Source organism: Megalobrama amblycephala, linkage group LG6 (assembly GCF_018812025.1).
Source record: "Megalobrama amblycephala isolate DHTTF-2021 linkage group LG6, ASM1881202v1, whole genome shotgun sequence".
In the NCBI taxonomy this organism is placed as follows: Eukaryota; Metazoa; Chordata; class Actinopteri; order Cypriniformes; family Xenocyprididae; genus Megalobrama; species Megalobrama amblycephala.
In genome coordinates, this window is record NC_063049.1 from 43,231,234 (window position 1) to 43,252,326 (window position 21,093).

The following is a 21,093-nucleotide window of genomic DNA, read 5'->3' on the forward strand; positions in this document are numbered from 1 at the left end:
CTTCTCTATTCAGTATATGTTCTTCTCTAAGAAAATCAGGTGTCTTCTTTGATCTTCTTAGGGCTGTGGTCTGGCATTGGCTTCCGCTTGCTGCTTGCTTGTATGCTCTTTCTTTCTTCAGCAAAAACTACACAACTACTACTACTACTCCAACTACACAGAGAGCTATAAAGGCCCCTGTATTTATATTCTCTTTTGACGCACTTTATCTTTTCATTTTCATTTTCTACTTACGTCAATTCCGACATATATAAGACAATACAACATTTACTGTAGGAGCCATACAATTTACTGATGACTTAATTTGAAAAATGTTCTATTGCGCTTCTGATTTGGCAGTGAAATTCGCCGATTTTGGTTGTGTAAGATGTGAAGGATACTATGGTCCAGTTGGCATTTTCACCCCATAATGGCGGCCGCACTACCAGAACGCCATCTAGTGGCTGTTACCCAAAAAGGATAAGAGTTTCGCCTCTTGAGTTCTATACTCTTTGCCGTTACTGACCGACTGGGAAGAGAGGAGCTGCAACAATGGAGAATATGGGAAACATAATGTGTTTTTTGAACATTCAAGCATTAATACCTGTTCTAGTAGAGCCCAAAAACAAAATCAAGGGCATAATAGGTCTTCTTTAGTGATTGACAGCTGTGGACCCAAGCTTTGTTTCTTTCTCTTCCATGAGCGTGGCGTCCTCTCAGCTCGTTCTCTCTCTCTCTCAGGTATACATATTTGAGAATAACATCTACTATCAGCCGGAAGTGAAGAACAGTTCTCTAAGACTGACGTCATCAGGGCAAGATGGCCTCGTATTTAATGGAATAACTGACTGGCTTTATGAGGGTAACACACCATCATCATATTGTTTTGAACAACACAAGCCATGTCTCTCTTATTGGTGACCCTAACCTTTGCTGTTTTTCTGATTGGCTATTAGAGGAGGTCTTGCATTCTTCAGTTGCTCACTGGTGGTCTCCATCAGGCTCCAGTCTGGCATTTCTAACCATCAATGACACACTTGTACCCAAAGAGCAGCTGCCCCGTTTTACAGGGACGCTTTACCCTCGTGGACAACAGTATCCATACCCGAAGGTAAGCAAGTGTTTTTGACCCCCTGCCAAATTATTACCCCCCTCATTGAATTCGCTACCTGATTGTCTAATCTTAACCCCACCCCTACTCCTAATCTCTCCCCTACACCTACTCATAAACCCACCAATAATAGGGGGGTAATAATCTGGCAGGGGGTCGAAATTAGGCACAACGCCGGCAGTAATTCCTGGACATCTGTCTGCCTCAACCTGCTATCGAATGTGTATCTTACAAAAGATTAACAGCTCATGATGAACTGACTTTCTCCCTCCTCTAATGTTTCTCATACTCAACTGTAATGACAAACTCATGAAGCTGTACTGGTTTTAACTGGCCTCTGTTTGTTCTTAGTCACCAGTGTAAAGATCCCTTCTCAAAATCAACTCACTGGCTCTGGCATGTGTGTTTAGAGTTGAGTTAGTTACGGCTGGGACGGTGAACAACAGAACACTGGATTTCACTTCATTTCACTGTGTGTGCAACAGGCTGGACAGGTGAATCCTGAAGTGACACTGTATGTGGTCAGTTTGAACGGATCCACGCACACTACACAAATCCTGCATCCTGACAGCTTACAGAGAAGGTACCGCATACACACACACACGTTTACTTAGCTGTTTAAATGGGGACATTGCATAGACTTCTGGGGTCTCATTTATAAAGCGTGCGTACGCACAAAACGGGGCTGGAAGCGTGCGTACGCCAGTTCCCACGCAAAGGTTGTGATCTATAAAAACAAACTTGACGGGAGAATGTGCGCACCTTTAAGCAAACTTTGAGCCGTGCGTACGCACATTCTGGAGACAAAAGTGATATGAATTTAGATAGTAGATGTGCTACTTTCGATCACTTTTCCAGTGACACGCTGTTTTTATGACAGCGAGGAGCGCTGGGAGCATAATAATTCCTCTTTAAACTAAACTGCAGATGTTATGACAAAATATTTTTTTGAGAATGACGATCAGTGATGCACACTTAACTTCGATATTATGGAAGACAATGCTGGATTCGGTGGTCGAACGGTCCGTTGTACAACCACAGCTGCAGGAGGTGTTGATGTCGTGTAGGATCTTCAAACAATTACCATTTGAAGGATATAATTTGAGGAAAACGGTAAGATTTGCATGTTTTCTTTTTAAAATCCTTTGTCAGTGACGCGCCGAGTCAGACAATTGTATTTACACTGCAATAAATAAGTAGGCCAATCTGTTTCCACTAAAAATAGCCTATAAACTTCCTAAAAGATATGTTCACCTCATCAGCAAAACTGCATAAATTTGATTTGAATTGTTTAAAACTATTCAAATACTATTTGGCCAGTGGAAATGAATGAATCAACTCTATTCTAAAACCTTTATCTGAAGTATTTTATAAAATTTTGTTTTTATGGATATTTTGATATATTTATTCTAAAACATAAAGAGGATACTGGATGATCTTTATCAATATAATGTGTGGCACAAATGGCATTTATAGTCCATATCTAATATTTTCCAATGTCTTGTACCTTTGACGGTGTTAACCATGGTGTCACGTGGTTGGGAACGTGTATGGAAATGATATGCAGATGAGGTTATGCATAGTAAAACTAGGCGTCGTAAGCTCCATATATGGTGATTTCGGGGAGGAGACAGGGTGGAGATGCACGTACGCACAATCTTCCGCTGACTGGGATTTATAAAGGGATTTGTGCGCAGGTTCTGGCATACGCATGGTTTTATAAATCTGATTTTTTTTGTGCGTACGCAGAATCTAGCTTTTGCGCGTACGTACACTTTTAGTAGGGATCCTACGCACAGTTTTATAAATGAGACCCCTGGTGTTTTATGCAGCTAGTTATAAATACTATAACCTCACCCAAACAGAAAATTTTCTGCATTTTTACAATAAAAAAATTAAGTGATGGGAGAAATAAACCAATCAAATAAACCAACTGCTTTGCAAAATGATTCAGTATTTTAAAGCACTGGAAACGCCAAACTCTGGTGACGCCTGCTGGTCAAAACAGTGTAAATGCAATGAAAACTCAAAACGTGCATAAAACACCTTTTGCGAACCAATTTCAAATTTTTTATTGAAAGTGTAATCTATTAAATGCAAATAACAAATCATCTAACACCATTAAATATGAAGTGTCTGTATAATATGTGTTATTTAATTTAATTGTAGGGCTTGTTTTTTAACCATTGACTAAAACTCTTCCTTTTTATTAAACAAATGTGTCATTAAAAATGTCTACGAATTTATAAAACTACTGTATGCCCGAATTGCATTCATACTACCCATATTCATACATACTTTAATGGTCATGAAGTTGAAATTCAAATGTAGTAACCAGGGTTGCCAGGTTTTCACAACAAAACCCACCCAATTGCTACTCAAAACCAGCCCAAAACTAGCCCAGTCACGTTTCAGGGGGGGTCCCCCGGTAAAATTCCCATTTCAAGGGCTAAATATCATGTTATTTGGGATCGCTTCAACCCACGGACATGAAAAGTAGCCCAATTCCGCAGGAAAACCACAGACTTGGCAACACTGGTAGTACCTACTCAGTGTACATGATTTTGGACGCAGTGAGTGTGTTAAAAACTCATGGTTATGGTAAGGGGCGGGACATTTCCCAAACACACTCGAAGCGCTTGACCAATCACAACACACTGGTCCAGCCGACCAATTAGAGCACATTGTGCTTTTCAAAAGGAGGGGCTTCATAGAGACAGGAACTAAACCGAGCGTTACTGACAGACTAGGAAGAGAGGAGCTGCAACAATGGAGAATATGAGGAAAATAATGAACATTCAAGCATGAAAACCTGCTCTAGCTCTAGTAGAGCCCAAAAACAAAAACAAAACTTTGAAAAAAGGCATAATAGGTCATCTTTAATAAGACTGCTCCATTTCTAAACCTTCTGATGTTCATAATGTTTGAGCTGACAGCCTGCTGTGTGTGTGTGTGTGTTTGTGCAGTGAGCTCTATATCAGCATGGTGCAGTGGGTAACAGACGAGTGTCTCGCTGTACGCTGGTTAAACCGTCCTCAGAACGCCTCCATACTCACACTCTGCTACACACACACAGGAAAATGTGTGATGGTGAGCTTACAAAAACACCATTCATTTAAATTGAATTGGCCACAACAAGTTGAACTGGAAGAGGAATTTACTGAATTGCAGCTCAAAGAAATTATACACAGGTGCATTCTGGGAAATGAAGTGCACTTCCATCCTATCTATTTGTCTGTCAAAGTCCCTTTCAAGGAAAGTCAGTTCACTCAGCGGCCACATTGGTGACCAACTGTTCAAAAACTGCTCGCCATCTCACCTTTAATCCTACTTGGCAGCTGCAGTGATGTGTTGACTTTATAGTTTGTGATTGGATCTTTTATTTAAAAGGCGGAACTTTTTTCCAGCCATATTGAATTTTGCAGTCTCTACCATTCACTGTAATATGAGTGAACCATTTGGAATATTTACAGTCTTTCTGTCTGTCTTGAAAGCCTCTAAACTCTATTTCAAATCATTTTAATTCTACTTCCTTGCATTCAAATTTGAATTGCAATTCTTCATGCTGGTTGCTACCTCAATTCAAATTCAGGAACTGAATTGGAATTTAAAAGGCATCTCAATTCACTTCTGAATAACACACAACCCTGACACACACACACACACACACACACACACACACACACAATATACATATACGTTTGTATAATGTATGCACACATATACATGCTTGGTTTGGTCTCTCATTGCAGAAGCATGTTGTGACATCAGACAAATGGATTGACAGACAGGTAAGATTGTCACTTTAGACTCTGCTATATTTATTTACCTCAAACAAGACATTGAGATAAAGTAAACTGATGCTCTCATCTCATTGGTGCAGAATGAAAAAACATTTTTTTCTAAAGATGGAGCAACATTTTTCGTGACATCACCCCTCGGAAGTGGAGATCGAGGATCTTTTAGACACCTCACCATGATGTCAGAGCAGGTATAAAATTGCACAACCATGATCTGACTTTGAAGGGCTCCTATTATGCTTTTTTCTATGTTCATCTTTCTGTGGTGTTTAATGTTGCTGTTTGAGCATGAAAAAACTCCGCAAAGTTACAAAGTCAAAGCACAATACTCCTCATTTAAATAATTCCTGCCCAAGGCATGTGCAGAATAAAGGGGCGGGGCCTGGTTGAGTTAGTTAGTAGTGTGTTGAAACTGGCAGTTATGGTAAGGGGCAGAACATTTCCCAAACACACTCGAAGCACCTGGCCAATCAAAACACACTGCTCCAGCCGACCAATCAGAGCACATTGTGCTTTTCAGAAGGAGGGGCTTCATAGAGACAGGAACTAAACAGAGTGTTACTGACAGACTGGGAAGAGAGGAGCTGCAACAATGGAGAATATGAGGAAAATAATGAACATTCAAGCATGAAAACCTGCTCTAGTAGAGCCCAAAAACAACATCAAGACTTTGAAAAAGGGCGTAATACGTTCCCTTTTACCTCTTCTGCTTTCAGCCTGAAGGTGAAGAGGTCAGCATGCGTCACCTGACCTCAGGCACCTGGGAGGTCACAGAGATCCTGAACTACGATGAAAAGTGGGACACAGTGTGAGTCACTTGTTCACACACACACACAAATGCGTGCGCGCAAGAGCCTACTAGATGTCTGACATGTTGTGTGTTTTCATGCAGATATTTTCTCAGTAATGAGGCCGGATTCAGTCAAAGGCACCTGTACAGGTCAGACACACTGATTCTGCACAGACTTCTTTAGTTTTTATTCTTCCTGAATGCCTCACATTACAGCAGTGTGACCTTTGACCTCCAGGGTGAGCACGGTGGATCCGTTCCATCGTGAGTGCTTGAGCTGTTCTTTGTTCGAACCTCACTGTTCATTATATGAAGCCTCTATGAGTCCATACGGACGAGCTGTACTGCTGAACTGCAGGGGTAAATGACTTGGCGCACACACACACACATCGCGATTTCTTGTTTAAAATACAGGTCACGATTCTCCCATGATTCTGAATAGACAATTATTTTATAAAGTTTACTAGAATTAATTAGATTTTTTTTTTTTAAATCGGTTGTGTGAATAATTCAATGACTCTCAAAGACTTCACTTGTTTCATTACTGGATGAATCAGCATTTTTGAATAAATCTCTTGAATGAATGATTAAATGACAAATAAATTATTTAACTGTCACTTGTCACCACCTACTGGTGTAATAATGTAATTGATACAATCATTATTTGAAGCATCAACTTACTTTCAAAAGGTAATTCTACTCTATACTGAAGACATCAGTGTTTATATCCGAATTATAAACTTTTATCTCAGTACTTCTGTAATAATTTTAATGATTGTAAGATACTGTATGGTTGAAAAGAGTGTTTGTGAAGCTGTTTCATATCTATTCATGACAACTGCTCTCTCTGGATCAGCATTAAAACAGATTTAAATGTTCACTATGATCATAGACATAGACAAATCATTGTTATTTAGGAATAAGTTTGTGTCTGTGTTTAAATTGATATCATGCAGCTCTAGTTCACACCATCACATTGGATTTTTTTCTATATCAGCCTCATTCTGGTTTACAAAAATGTCTGAAAATTTCTGTAAACAATCTGTATTTTATGTTCAGGTCCAGGAATCCCTCAAACCACTGTGCACCTTCTCAGCAACATCAGCGGTGAGTCCAAACACAAAACACTGATTCACACACACAAATGCTTGTTCTTCATCAGAGCTTTTGTGCATGTGCAAAGCGATCATGACATATAAGAGCCACTGTTCACAGGGACCTCGCTCATGTCCCAAAACACCAGATTTTGGATTTCATAGTGCCCTAACAATCCCACTCTCCCCTACTTTTCCATCTACTCTATGCTGTCGTGTCGATAAAGGCAATGGCCCTAAAATAAAATGATGCTGTATATGCTGAAATATACTGCTGTTCTTCTGACAAATAATATATTTAGTTTTGCCAGGATACATCAAAAACCTTCAGCTGTCTTGTTTTCTTTCTCTTCCTCTCTGTAGATCATGTGATTATAGATGCTCGTCTGGAGATCAGAGAATTTCTCAGAAAGAAACAAATTCCAGTTAGACAAATCTCAACTTTACAGATTAACAACCAGGGTATGAATCATCATTATCATCACAGTCATCTTCATCATGGTCGTCACTGTCAGTAGGGTTAGTGTTAGTCACTTCACTGGTCAAAGATGTGTTTTGTCTCTGTCACTGTGACTGAAGGTTCAGGAGGTTTTAGTTGTAGGCGTGTGTGGAGGCTACATTCACACCGCAAGCCTTAGCGCTCACATCCTCAAATTTTGTTTGTCTCTTTGTCTTGGATTTCATTACAAATATCTAAACATTCTTAATATCTAAGTCATTTTCCCTCTCAAGTAAATGTATCTTGATTTAAGAATGTTTAGATATTTGTATTGGAAAACGAAAGAAAAATACTGAGGAAAAATTTTTTTTGTGTAAAGTCTATGCAGCGACTCACGTCTGCACAGAACTGTGACGAAAGTCGATCTAGAGTGACTCATGACATGAGAAATCAAATTTGCCATGATCTTTTGACATATAAGAGGTCTTTGTACCATTAAAACATCCTGCAAGTTTCATAGCTTAAAACATCCTCCTCATTAAACAAAGCATTTATGTAATCACGTTTCAAAAACTGCTCATTTTGATATTGTAGGATCTGTGACATCAAATATATTTGCATATGACCGCCTCCAGAGCAATACATTGACGAATAGTTTTACATCATCACACCATAGGCGCTGCCCACTGGCATTCAGCCGCTTAACATCTGACTGGATGTGAGCGTCACATCAAAAGCAAGTAAAATCCATTATAATCACTGATGCTGTCTACACTGATACATATACATACAGATGTGCGTTCAGTTTCTGAAGCACTCCACGCACTTAAAGGTGCCCTAGAACCAGTTTTTACAAGATGTAATATAAGTCTAAGGTGTCCCCTGAATGTGTCTGTGAAGTTTCAGCTCAAAATACCCCATAGATTTTTTTAAATAAATTTTTTTAACTGCCTATTTTGGGGCATCATTAACTATGCACTGATTCAGGCTGCGGCCCCTTTAAATCGCGCGCTCCCCGCCCCCCGAGCTCTCGACTATAATACAGTGCATTTATAAAGTTCACACAGCTAATATAACCCTCAAATGGATCTTTACAAGATGTTCGTCATGCATACTGCATGCATGCGTCGGATCATGTGAGTAAAGTATTTATTTGGATGTTTTCATTTGATTCTGAATGAGTTTGAGGCTGTGCTCCATGGCTAAAGCTAACATTACACACTGTTGGAGAGATTTATAAAGAATGAAGTTGTGTTTATGCATCATACAGACTGCAAGTGTTTAAAAATGAAAATAGCGACGGCTCTCTTGTCTCCGTGAATACAGTAAGAAACGATGGTAACTTTAACCACATTTAACAGTACATTAGCAACATGCTAACGAAACATTTAGAAAGACAATTTACAAATATCACTAAAAATATCATGATATCATGGATCATGTCAGTTATTATTGCTCCATCTGCCATTTTTCGCTATTGTTCTTGCTTGCTTACCTAGTCTGATGATTCAGCTGTGCACAGATCCAGACGTTAATACTGGCTGCCCTTGTCTAATGCCTTGAACATGGGCTGGCATATGCAAATATTGGGGGCGTACATATTAATGATCCAGACTGTTATGTAACAGTCGGTGTTATGTTGAGATTTGCCTGTTTTTCGGAGGTCTTTTAAACAAATGAGATTTATATAAGAAGGAGGAAACAATGGAGTTTGAGACTCACTGTATGTCATTTCCATGTACTGAACTCTTGTTATTCAACTATGCCCAGGTAAATTCAATTTTTGATTCTAGGGCACCCTTAAGTCTGTCGACAAGAGGACAAATGGAAATGTGGAAGCTGGTTTATGTCTCTGTATAGACTTCAGAAGGATCTCAGCGTCAGGAACAAGTGGATGTTTTTTTTACTGGCATCCTGGATCGTGTCGGAGGATTATATGTTTGTTCGGAGCATTTAGTTTTGTAAACGAGACACAGTGTAATGGAGAGTTCGCAAAGAAAGTTGTTGAAAGATGAAGCAGCGAACTGTATTGTATCTGACAGCAACTGCATCACAAACCATGATTAAAAGAAATCTGATTTGGGCCACTTTTGGCTTCAGTCTGAATGTAGCCTCAGATGATTTGTACTGATTCAGTTTTTTGCTGTAAGTGACAGATGTGTGTTTACTGTGTGTTTACAGCACTGAGACTTGAGCTCAGCCTCCCTCCACAGTTTGAAGAGAGTAAGCGGTACCCTCTCCTGCTGCTGCTGTACGATCACACACACACACACACACACACACATTGGTTTTCCATGTTTCCTTAGACATGATTTTTATACTGTACAAATTAAATATCATCAGAGTAACACTGATCATGCCACATCTGTCTGGATCTGTCTGACCTGTGTGTGTGTGTGTGTGTGTGTGTGTGTGAGATAGTGAGTGTGATCCTGGCTGCCAGCAAGTGAACGATCGCTTTCGTCTGGAATGGGCCGATGTGCTGGTGAGCTGTGATGATGTCATTGTGGCCCGGGTCGACGGCAGAGGGAGCGGCTTTCAGGGCCAGCAGATTCTCCAGGATGTTTACAAGCGTTTGGGACTCGTGGACGCAGAAGATCAACTCTCTGCTTTAGAGTAAGTGTGCCTAACCTCGAACCTTAAATCTCCATCTACTGTGCAAAAGTCTTACACTGTGTCCTAACCGAATGTGATGCAATAAGAATTCCAGCGACATGCAATTTGTCTGTCCACACCAGGGCTGCATCTGAAATCGCATACTTCCCTACTATATTATAGTAGGCGAAAAACAGTATGCGACAAAAATGGTATGTCTGAATTTACAGTACTCATAAAAGATTAGGCAAAAAGTACACGGATGACCTACTACTTCCGGTGAGATTCTGAAGTGTGCATTTGATGGACACTTTACTATCCCATGAGGCCACGGGAGAGGATTTGTGAATGGCAGTGAAGCGATGCAACTGATGCTGGTAGGTCACATGATAATGACAACATGGCACTCTGTTATATTCTATCTGTACTTGCTGACTGATTAATAAAAAAATAAAAAGAACATACTTTTTTAGCGGTCGTGAAGTAATTTTCTTATTTAAAATAAGTGTCCAACTCAAGAGAGTATGCGATTTCAGACGCAGCCCAGATGTGAAATGACAATGAGACACAACAAAATCAATCAGAATTCACAGCCAATCAGAAGAGCGTGTGGGCGGAGTCTATCTGCAAGCGCACTGCACTCGCAACCAAATCAATCGCAAATCACAGCCAATCAGAAGAGCATGTGGGCGGAGTCTGTCTGCAAGCGCACTGCACTCGCAACCAAATCAATCGCAAATCACAGCCAATCAGAAGAGCGTGTGGGCGGAGTCTCTCTGCAAGCGCACTGCACTCGCAACCAAATCAATCGCAAATCACAGCCAATCAGAAGAGCGTGTGGGCGGAGTCTCTCTGCAAGCGCACTGCACTCGCAACCAAATCAATTCACAGCCAATCAGAAGAGCGTGTGGGCGGAGTCTCTCTGCAAGCGCACTGCACTTGCAACCAAATCAATCGCAAATCACAGCCAATCAGAAGAGCATGTGGGCGGAGTCTCTCTGCAAGCGCACTGCACTCACAACCAAATCAATTCACAGCCAATCAGAAGAGCGTGTGGGCGGAGTCTCTCTGCAAGCGCACTGCACTCGCAACCAAATCAATCACAAATCACAGCCAATCAGAAGAGCGTGTGGGTGGAGTCTCTCTGCAAGCGCAATGCACTCGCAACCAAATCAATTCACAGCCAATCAGAAGAGCATGTGGGTGGAGTCTCTCTGCAAGCACACTGCACTCGCAACCAAATCAATTCACAGCCAATCAGAAGAGCATGTGGGTGGAGTCTCTCTGCAAGCGCACTGCACTTGCAATCAAATCAATCAGAAATCACAGCCAATCAGAAGAGCATGTGGGTGGAGTCTCTCTGCAAGCGCACTGCACTTGCAACCAAATCAAGCGCAAATCACAGCCAATCAGAAGAGCGTGTGGGCGGAGTCTCTCTGCAAGCGCACTGCACTCGCAACCAAATCAATTCACAGCCAATCAGAAGAGCATGTGGGTGGAGTCTCTCTGCAAGCGCACTGCACTTGCAATCAAATCAATCAGAAATCACAGCCAATCAGAAGAGCATGTGGGTGGAGTCTCTCTGCAAGCGCACTGCACTTGCAACCAAATCAAGCGCAAATCACAGCCAATCAGAAGAGCGTGTGGGTGGAGTCTCTCTGCAAGCGCACTGCACTCGCAACCAAATCAATCACAAATCACAGCCAATCAGAAGAGCGTGTGGGTGGAGTCTCTCTGCAAGCGCACTGCACTCGCAACCAAATAAATCGCAAATCACAGCCAATCAGAAGAGCGTGTGGGTGGAGTCTCTCTGCAAGCGCACTGCACTCGCAACCAAATCAATCGCAAATCACAGCCAATCAGAAGAGCGTGTGGGTGGAGTCTCTCTGCAAGCGCACTGCACTCGCAACCAAATCAATCGCAAATCACAGCCAATCAGAAGAGCGTGTGGGTGGAGTCTCTCTGCAAGCGCACTGCACTCGCAACCAAATCAAGCGCAAATAACAGCCAATCAGAAGAGCGTGTGGGCGGAATCTCTCTGCAAGCGTAGTGCACTTGCAACAAAATGGACAAGTACATAATCAAAAATTACACGATTTAAACATTATTAAAAAACAATCTGTGTCATAGAATACAATTGTTTTTGTTCAGGTGACTGATGATTCATCATCTCTTCTACTGTGGAAAAACAGTGATCTTAAATGAGACTGCATGAGTATTTTCCCTCATATTAGCATTACACCTTGCGCTCATTTATTTATTTGTCTCCGGCAGGTATCTGGTGAAGCAGCCGTACATTGATGGAGGCAGAGTCGGGGTTTTTGGCAAGGTGAGTCTCACCAGAATCAGTAAAGGGTTAGTTCACACAAAAATGATCATTTACTCATCCTCATGCCATTCAAGCCTGTAAAACTTTGTTCTTTTGCTGGAGAGTAAATGATGACAGAATTATAATTTATGTGTGAATTATCCTTTCATGTGTATGCTGCAACTTTACACTGCAGGCCTGAATAAACTGGCCAAAAAAGCACCTAGACATTTACACAAATCAGGTGCTTTAAATAAATAGCATCTCTATCAGAGAAATGGAGATAAAAATACCAGTACAGACTATAATTAAAGTTTCCGTCTACTACAGAATTAGAAACAGGCTCTTCAAGATCAAAACCTAGTATTTTTGTCCATTTGAAAGTTTGTGAATTGATCTTAGACGTCAGATGTTCATAATGCGGTTCTGTGCAGGTCTACGGCGGATTTCTGAGCTCACTTCTGCTGCTCTCTCACAGTTCTGCACTCCGCTGCGGCGCGGCCATGACACCCGTATTTGACTGGCAACTCTATGGTACTTGTCACACAAACTTAGAACGGACACACACACACACATTCAGTAGTGTGACCATTCTGTGTTTCTACACAGCTTCTGCCTTTACAGAGAGATACTTTGGCTTCCCCATACAAAATGAGCTAAAATACAAGGTAAGATGTTGTTGCTACTGTATAGTTTGAGACATAAACGTGTGACATTCAGTGTTGGGGAAAGTTAATTTTAAAAGTAATTCATTACAATACTGCATTACTCCCTAAAAAGTAACTAATTGCGTTACTTAGTTACTTTTTATAGAAAGTAATGCATTGTTACTTTTGTGTTACTTTTTCTTACCTGGGCTGGGCTTGCTTTTTTGTTTTTAATTAAAAAAAAATCTATTTTTGGCAAACTTAAAGGCTCTTTCACACCAAAAGTGGAATGAATAAGCCTCAGGATGAAGGAAATTTAAATTCACATCTGTACAGTAGAGGGCGCAGCTCAAACAAGCCTTTCAGCTGTGCTGCCATTCTGCATCACAGAAGAATAGGACTCAGGAGAAGAAAGTTCAACACTCTTATTTTAGAAATAAAAATTAAAAAATGAACCACAAATGTGATGTTTAACTAAAGTCAATTTTTGCTTATTCATATGGTTTAACTGGATCATTAAATGTCAGCAGCAAAAATATTGGTTAATAAAGTGATATTAAATGCATAAAGTGTATTTGCATTATTTAGCATACTTATTTACTGCAGGTTTGTGTAATATTCTGAGTTTGCATTTCACTGTTTTTATTCATTTTGAGGAATACTGAATGTGTTGATGAGGTGAGATGAATGAATGCATGTTCACAGTTTGCATTCTCCTGTCAGATACTGTAGTGGAGTGTGGGAAAGATGGAGCAGAATCAGTCGGGAGAAATGTTTTTGTAATCAAATTACTGCAGGAACTGTATATCCTGCACCAGTTATTTATTGTATTTGTTTTGCATGTTGAAAGTTGATTTGAATGGCATCAGTGAATGTGGTGCAGTGTGAACTAGAGGCTCAACTCTCTGCAGTAACACAAAGGCATGCGGTGTGAACAGCTCGATATCACAGTCACAGAAGACTTTTACTGTGTGTCCTTCAGATCTCCAGCCTCCTGCTGAACAACACGCGCTCTGAGATGTTATGGTTCCTGATTCAACACGGAACAGCGGATGGTGAGCCTATTAAAAAGGAAACCCATAATACAAAGGCAAATTTGCAATTACCTACAAAAGGGCTGCATCATCACATGACTTCTTTCTCTTTCTCTATTAGCGAACGTTCATTTTCAACACACTGCAGAACTAGTGAAGCTGCTGTCTGTGATTAATGTAAACTACAGGTTACAGGTGAGTCCTTCACACTGACAAGCATCTGAACCTTTTGACCTCACGCTCTTGACCCTTTGACCTCAGGCTCTCGACCCTTTGACCTCACGCTCTTGACCCTTTGAACTCACTCTTTCGACCCTTTGACCTCACGCACTCAACCTTCTAAACTCATGCCTTCGACCCTTTTAGCCTCACATGCTCGACCCTCTGAACTCACATGTTTGACCCCTTGACCTCACACACTCAATGCTTTTACCTCACACTCTCGACCCTCTGAACTCATGCTCTCAACCCTTTGAACCTCACGCTCTTGACCCTTTGACCTCACGCTCTTGACCCTTTGAACTCACTCTTTCGACCCTTTGACCTCACGCACTCAACCTTCTAAACTCATGCCTTCGACCCTTTTAGCCTCACATGCTCGACCCTCTGAACTCACGTTTGACCCCTTGACCTCACACACTCAATGCTTTTACCTCACACTCTCGACCCTCTGAACTCATGCTCTCAACCCTTTGACCTCACTCCTGACCCTTTTACCTCATGCACTCAACCCTCTGAACTCATGTGCTCAACCCTTTAACCTCTCACTCTCGACCCTTTGACCTCACACGCTCAACCCTTTGACCTCAAAAACTCGACCCTCTGAACTCACACACTCAACCATCTGACCTCATGTGCTCGACCCTCTGAACTCACACACTCAACCCTTTTACCTCACGCTCCCAACCATTTGACCTCATGCGCTTGACTTTCTGAACTCACTCTTTCGACCCTTTGACCTCACATGCTCGACCTTCTAAACTCATGCCTTCGACCCTTTTAGCCTCAAGCTCTCGACTCTTTTACCTCACATGCTCGACCCTCCGACCTCATGCGCTCGACCCTCTGAACTCACATGTTCGACCCCTTGACCTTACACACTCAATGCTTTTACCTCACGCTCTCTCAACCCTTCATACTCAACCCTTTGACCTCACTCCTGACCCTTTTACCTTATGCACTCAACCCTCTGAACTCACATGCTCGACCCTCTGACCTCATCCACTTAACCCTCTGAACTCATGTGCTCGACCCTTTAACCTCACATTCTCGACTCTTTGTCCTCACGCGCTCAACCCTTTGACCTCAAAAACTCGACCCTCTGAACTCACACATTCAACCCTTTTACCTCACGCTCTCGACCCTCTGACCTCATGCGCTCGACCCTCTAAACTCAAGCTTTTGACCCTTTGACCTCATGCACTTGACTCTCTGAACTCACTCTTTCGACCCTTTTACCTCACGTGCTCGACCCTTTGACCTAACGGGCTTGAACTTTTGACCTCACACTCCTGACCCTTTTACCTCATGCGCTTGACCCTCTGACCTCATGCACTCAACCCTCTGAACTCATGTGATCGACCCTTTAACCTCACACTCTCGACCCTTTGACCTCAAAAACTTGACCCTCTGACTTCACGCACTCAACCATCTGACCTCATGCGCTCGACCCTCTGAACTTACGCTCTCGACCCTTTGACCTCACCCTCTCGACCCTCTGAACTCACGCTTTCGACCCTTTTACCTCGCACGTTCGACCTTTTGACCTCACACACTCAACCCTTTTACCTCACGCTTTCAACCCTTTAACTTCATGCGCTTGACCCTCTAAACTCAAGCTTTTGACCCTTTGACCTCACGCACTTGACTCTCTGAACTCACTCTTTCGATCGTTTGACCTCACGTGCTTGACCCTTTGACCTCACGCGCTCGACCCTCTGAACTCACCCTTTTGACCCTTTGACCTCATGCGCTCAAACCTCTGACCTCACACGCTCGACCCTCTGAACTGACGCCCTTTTACCTCATGCGTTCGACCCTTTGACCTCACGCACTCAAACCTTTTACCTCACACTCTCGACCCTCTGAACTCACGCTTTCAACCCTTTTACCTCGCACGTTCTACCTTTTGACCTCACACACTCAACCCTTTTACCTCACGCTTTCAACCCTTTTACTTCATGTGCTTGACCCTCTAAACTCAAGCTTTTGACCCTTTGACCTCACGCACTTGACTCTCTGAACTCACTCTTTCGATCGTTTGACCTCACGTGCTTGACCCTTTGACCTCACACGCTCGACCCTCTGAACTCACCCTTTCGACCCTTTGACCTCATGCACTCAACCCTCTGACCTCACACGCTCGACCCTCTGAACTGATGCCCTTTTACCTCACGCGTTCGACCCTTTGACCTCACACACTCAAACCTTTTACCTCACACTCTCGACCCTCTGAACTCACGCTTGAGTGTGTGAGGTCGCACGTTCGACCTTTTGACCTCACACACTCAACCCTTTTACCTCACGCTTTCAACCCTTTTACTTCATGCGCTTGACCCTCTAAACTCAAGCTTTTGACCCTTTGACCTCACGCACTTGACTCTCTGAACTCACTCTTTCGATCCTTTGACATCACGTGCTTGACCCTTTGACCTCACGCGCTCGACCCTCTGAACTCACCCTTTCGACCCTTTGACCTCATGCACTCAACCATCTGACCTCACACGCTCGACCCTCTGAACTGACGCCCTTTTACCTCACGCATTCGACCCTTTGACCTCACGCACTCAAACCTTTTACCTCACACTCTCGACCCTCTGAACTCACGCTTTCAACCCTTTTACCTCGCACGTTCGACCTTTTGACCTCACACACTCATCCCTTTTACCTCACGCTTTCAACCCTTTTACTTCATGCACTTGACCCTCTAAACTCAAGCTTTTAACCCTTTGACCTCACCCACTTGACCCTCTAAACTCAAGCTTTTGACCCTTTGACCTCACGCACTTGACTCTCTGAACTCACTCTTTCGATCCTTTGACCTCACGTGCTTGACCCTTTGACCTCACGCGCTCGACCCTCTGAACTCACCCTTTCGACCCTTTGACCTCATGCGCTCAACCATCTGACCTCACACGCTCGACCCTCTGAACTGACGCCCTTTTACCTCACGCATTCGACCCTTTGACCTCACGCACTCAAACCTTTTACCTCACACGCTCGACCCTCTGAACTGACGCCCTTTTACCTCACGCATTCGACCCTTTGACCTCACGCACTCAAACCTTTTACCTCACACTCTCGACCCTCTGAACTCACGCTTTCAACCCTTTTACCTCGCACGTTCGACCTTTTGACCTCACACACTCATCCCTTTTACCTCACGCTTTCAACCCTTTAACTTCATGCGCTTGACCCTCTAAACTCAAGCTTTTAACCCTTTGACCTCACGCACTTGACTCTCTGAACTCACTCTTTCGATCCTTTGACCTCACGTGCTTGACCCTTTGACCTCACGCACTCGACCCTCTGAACTCACCCTTTCGACCCTTTGACCTCATGCGCTCAACCCTCTGACCTCACACACTCGAACCTCTGAACTGACGCCCTTTTACCTCATGCTCTCGACCCTCTGAACTCACGCTTTTCACCATCTGACCTCACACGCTCGACCCTTTAACCTCATGCTCTCGACCCTTTGACCTCACACGCTCGACCCTCTGACCTCACGCACTTGGGACAGCCTTTGTCGCGCCGCTGTGAAGCATTCGGCCTTCGAAGGATGCAGCGTCTGAATTGGGAAGCAGCTTTTGACTTTGTACGCTCGTCCCTTTGACCTCTCTCGCCTCTGTGCAGATCTTCCCTGATGAGGGTCATGATGTCATCAGCAGACGCTACATGCTGAACTCACGCTTGTCCTTCTTCAGAGAGTGCTTCTATGACAACATACCTGTTCCCACAGAAACCAGTGACGACGACGACGACTAGCATCGGTTGCACCAGGAATAATCATCTTGGCAACCAGCTCTCCCATCCTTTAAGACAATCTGACCTGAAGGCAGAGACAGAGAGATGCTGAGTCAGAGGACACACTCAAACTACTTGTTCAAGTTTGTTATTTTTCATCATTTGTCCACACTATAGCATTACATCTGTATTTAGCAGCAGCGTGACTGATGTTGAGTGCTGTCACTCTTAACAGGCTCAATGAAACATTGTTCTGTCTCAATTAAATCACTGGGCTGATCAAGGGTTATTATGGCCTGTACTGGTGTATATATTACTTTCAGAGAAGTGCACAATATAAAATCTAACATCTGTTTGTAGTTCAGTGTGTGTTTTTCCTTTCAAAAGGAGCATGACTGACCACTCTGGGCTCCCGTTGAGTCATTGATCCTCTGGTTTTCTGGGCTCTTTCTGAAGGCCTAATCCTGTTTCATCATCCATCCTATCATCTCCAGAAGAATAATGATGTGAACATCAGATCATACTGCGCATGTTATCTGCATTCACTGAAACGTGAAACATGAATTTTCTGCTTTTTCTAAGATTTTATACAAATTATATAAATAATAAATAATATCAGTACTTTGGTCACTGTCAAACATGATTCCTAAGTTCTTTGCCTGATTACTGGCTTTTAGTGATAGAGAGTCGAGATATGGAGCAACAGATGTTCTCCGTGCGTCATTACCAATAACAAGAACCTCTGTCTTATCTTTGTTTAGCTGTAGAAAGTTCTGGGACATCCACAGTTTTATGCTCTCTATGCAGTCCAGCAGGGTGGAAATTGAATTGTGGGAATCTGGTGCAAGTGACAGAGTTGTGTGTCATCTGCATAGGAAATATTGTACTGATTAATTACACCAGCTAAAGGAAGCATGTATACATTAAATAATAGAGGACCCAAAATTGAGCCTTAAGGAACACCAGAGGATATGATGTAACGCCTGGAGGTGTAAGTACCCAGTGTTTTCCCTGCTACTTAAGTAGGATCTGAACCAGTCTAAGGTAGGACCTGATAAACTGACCCAGTTCTGTAGTCGGTCGAGTTGAATGTTTGTTGGAACTATGGTTTTGGGAAACACCGACTTGTTTAACTGTGCTGATAACAACAGAACTTGCGATCATAGTTAACAAACAATGCTTTTGGGAAACACAACCCAGGGAGATCGATCCTGGGAAGTAAATCAGTTTTGCTGAAGTTCACCTCAGCAGCAGCGTCTATCCACTACAGTAGTTACTTTTTATGGATTAAAAACCTACAAAAGATCTGGGGACAAAAGTGCCTCTCAACTACACCATGTAAGAGTTACTAAACACTTTTGATATATAGCTGTGAAACACCATGTCTTCATCATATCCAGTGACCTTCATTAATTATTGATTTGGACAGACAAAAATATTTCAAACCTAGCAAAATTTGAATGTGTAATGTCATTGCTGTTTTCATGTTTATTATTATTTGTTCATGTAATGCAGGGATTCCCAAACGTTTTTCAGACAAACTTCTTTGATCTAAAATATTTACTTTTCAATAATTTAATAGCATTTGCATGTTCTCAGTCCTCTGATGTTTGATAATTGTCACATTGACATGCAAGTAAACAAATAAAATATACATTTTTTTTAGTGTCCAATCTTTTTATTTTCATTTTCAAATAATCTATTCATTTTAATTTTACATTTTTATGATTTAATTAATCATTAGCTTTTCATCAACTCACAACCCCCCTGCAGATTTCTCATTAATTAACTCTGGCATAATGTAATGTTTAATGCATTTCATGTTGTTGATAACAAAGAATGGAAAATATTATCTTTCTCTATGTTTAAATAAAAAAAAAATCACAGATAAAAATCACTATAAACAATACCATAAAAAACATCAACCATTTTATCAGAGATACAGACTTTGAATGAGATGAGTTGGGTAGACCAGTGCTTCCCAATCCTGTTCCTGGAGGAACACCAACATTACACATTTTTCAAACTCTTACTAATCAAACACACCTGACTCAACTCATCAGCTCGCTGGTAGAGACTCCAAGACCAGAAATATGGGTCAGATAAGGAAGATATCCAAAAGGTGCAGTGTTGGTGTGCTTCCAGGAGCAGGGTTGGGAACACAGAGTTAGTTAGACCACTACATCATGATAATGTCATCATCAATAGATAACCATCAACACCTGATCAGATTTTCTCTTTGTTTTTCTTGCCATGACAAATGTGCCTTATAAACACAGTTGTAGCAACCAAGAAAAACTAACGTAAAAAGTCAAGGTTTTAGAGATCCTAACTGAAGCAAACACTGATCACCATGATAGCGACATTAAACGAAACTCGATAAAACATCTAAACCTCTGTGAATTCTCAATAAGAACTTTTGGAGATATATGATATATGAAATAGAGTCAATTGGTATATACACTATATTGCCAAAAGTATTGGGACACCCCTCCAAATCATTGAATTCAGGTGTTCCAATCACTTCCATGGCCACAGGTGTATAAAATCAAGCACCTAGGCATGCAGACTGCTTCTACAAACATTTGTGAAAGAATGGGTCGCTCTTAGGAGCTCAGTGAATTCAAGCATGGTACCGTGATAGGTTGCTACCTGTGCAATAAGTCCATTCGTGAAATTTCCTCACTACTAAATATTCCACGATCAACTGTTAGTGGTATCATAACAAAGTAGAAGCAATTGGGAACAACAGTAACTCAGCCATGAAGTGGTAGGCCACGTAAAATCACAGAGCGGGGTCAGCACATGCTGAGGCGCACAGTGCGCAGAAGTCGCCAACTTTCTGCAGAGTCAATAGCTACAGACCTCCAGACTTCATGTGGCCTTCAGATTAGCTCAAGAACAGTGTGTAGAGAGCTTCATGGAATGGGTTTCCAAGGCCGAGCAGCTACATCCAAGCCTTACATCACCAAGTGCAATGCAAAGTGTCGGATGCAGTGGTGTAAAGCACACCGCCACTGGACTCTAGAGCAGTGGAGACGTGTTCTCTGGAGTGACGAATCACACTTCTCTGTCTAGCAATCCGATGGATGAGTCTGGGTTTGGCGGTTGCCAGGAGAACGGTACTTGCCTGACTGCATTGTGCCAAGTGTAAAGTTTGGTGGAGGGGGGATTATGGTGTGGGGTTGTTTTTCAGGGGTTGGGCTTGAACCCTTAGTTCCAGTGAAAGGAACTCTTAATGCTTCATCAAGACATTTTGAACAATTTCATGCTCCCAACTTTGAGGGAACAGTTTGGGGATGGTGACCAGTGCACAAAGCAATGTTCATA

The 21,093-nt window shown here is 42.3% G+C and overlaps 1 protein-coding gene and 1 long non-coding RNA gene across 9 annotated transcripts in view; one reads left to right on the plus strand and one right to left on the minus strand.

Moving 5' to 3' along the window:
* LOC125270793 (inactive dipeptidyl peptidase 10-like) overlaps positions 1-18,287 on the plus strand; it is a 31,461-nt gene extending 13,174 nt beyond the window's left edge. Inside the window, exons 8-27 of one of the 8 annotated variants that reach the window (XM_048194749.1) lie at positions 721-841; positions 936-1,090; positions 1,576-1,673; positions 4,057-4,180; positions 4,843-4,881; positions 4,974-5,081; positions 5,607-5,698; positions 5,783-5,830; positions 5,919-6,040; positions 6,740-6,787; positions 7,138-7,236; positions 9,395-9,464; positions 9,635-9,829; positions 12,083-12,137; positions 12,551-12,650; positions 12,726-12,784; positions 13,746-13,818; positions 13,919-13,992; positions 17,759-17,906; positions 18,151-18,287. In XM_048194749.1, coding sequence (XP_048050706.1) covers positions 721-841; positions 936-1,090; positions 1,576-1,673; positions 4,057-4,180; positions 4,843-4,881; positions 4,974-5,081; positions 5,607-5,698; positions 5,783-5,830; positions 5,919-6,040; positions 6,740-6,787; positions 7,138-7,236; positions 9,395-9,464; positions 9,635-9,829; positions 12,083-12,137; positions 12,551-12,650; positions 12,726-12,784; positions 13,746-13,818; positions 13,919-13,992; positions 17,759-17,875 — 1,797 coding nt within the window. In that variant the 3' untranslated portion in view covers positions 17,876-17,906; positions 18,151-18,287. Of the gene's footprint in view, positions 1-720; positions 842-935; positions 1,091-1,575; positions 1,674-4,056; positions 4,181-4,842; positions 4,882-4,973; positions 5,082-5,606; positions 5,699-5,782; positions 5,831-5,918; positions 6,041-6,739; positions 6,788-7,137; positions 7,237-9,394; positions 9,465-9,634; positions 9,830-12,082; positions 12,138-12,550; positions 12,651-12,725; positions 12,785-13,674; positions 13,819-13,918; positions 13,993-17,652; positions 18,123-18,150 lie in introns of those variants that run through there. The other 7 variants (XM_048194747.1, XM_048194748.1, XM_048194750.1 and 4 more) reach the window with 7 other exon arrangements.
* The window catches only part of LOC125270794, a 31,698-nt gene extending 13,246 nt beyond the window's left edge, over positions 1-18,452 (minus strand). Inside the window, exons 1-2 of the long non-coding RNA XR_007185472.1 lie at positions 18,164-18,452; positions 17,747-17,848 (exon numbers count right to left, since the gene is read on the minus strand). This is a non-coding gene — a long non-coding RNA (uncharacterized LOC125270794). The remainder of the gene's footprint in view (positions 1-17,746; positions 17,849-18,163) is intronic.
* Between the last annotated feature and the right edge of the window lie 2,641 nt (positions 18,453-21,093).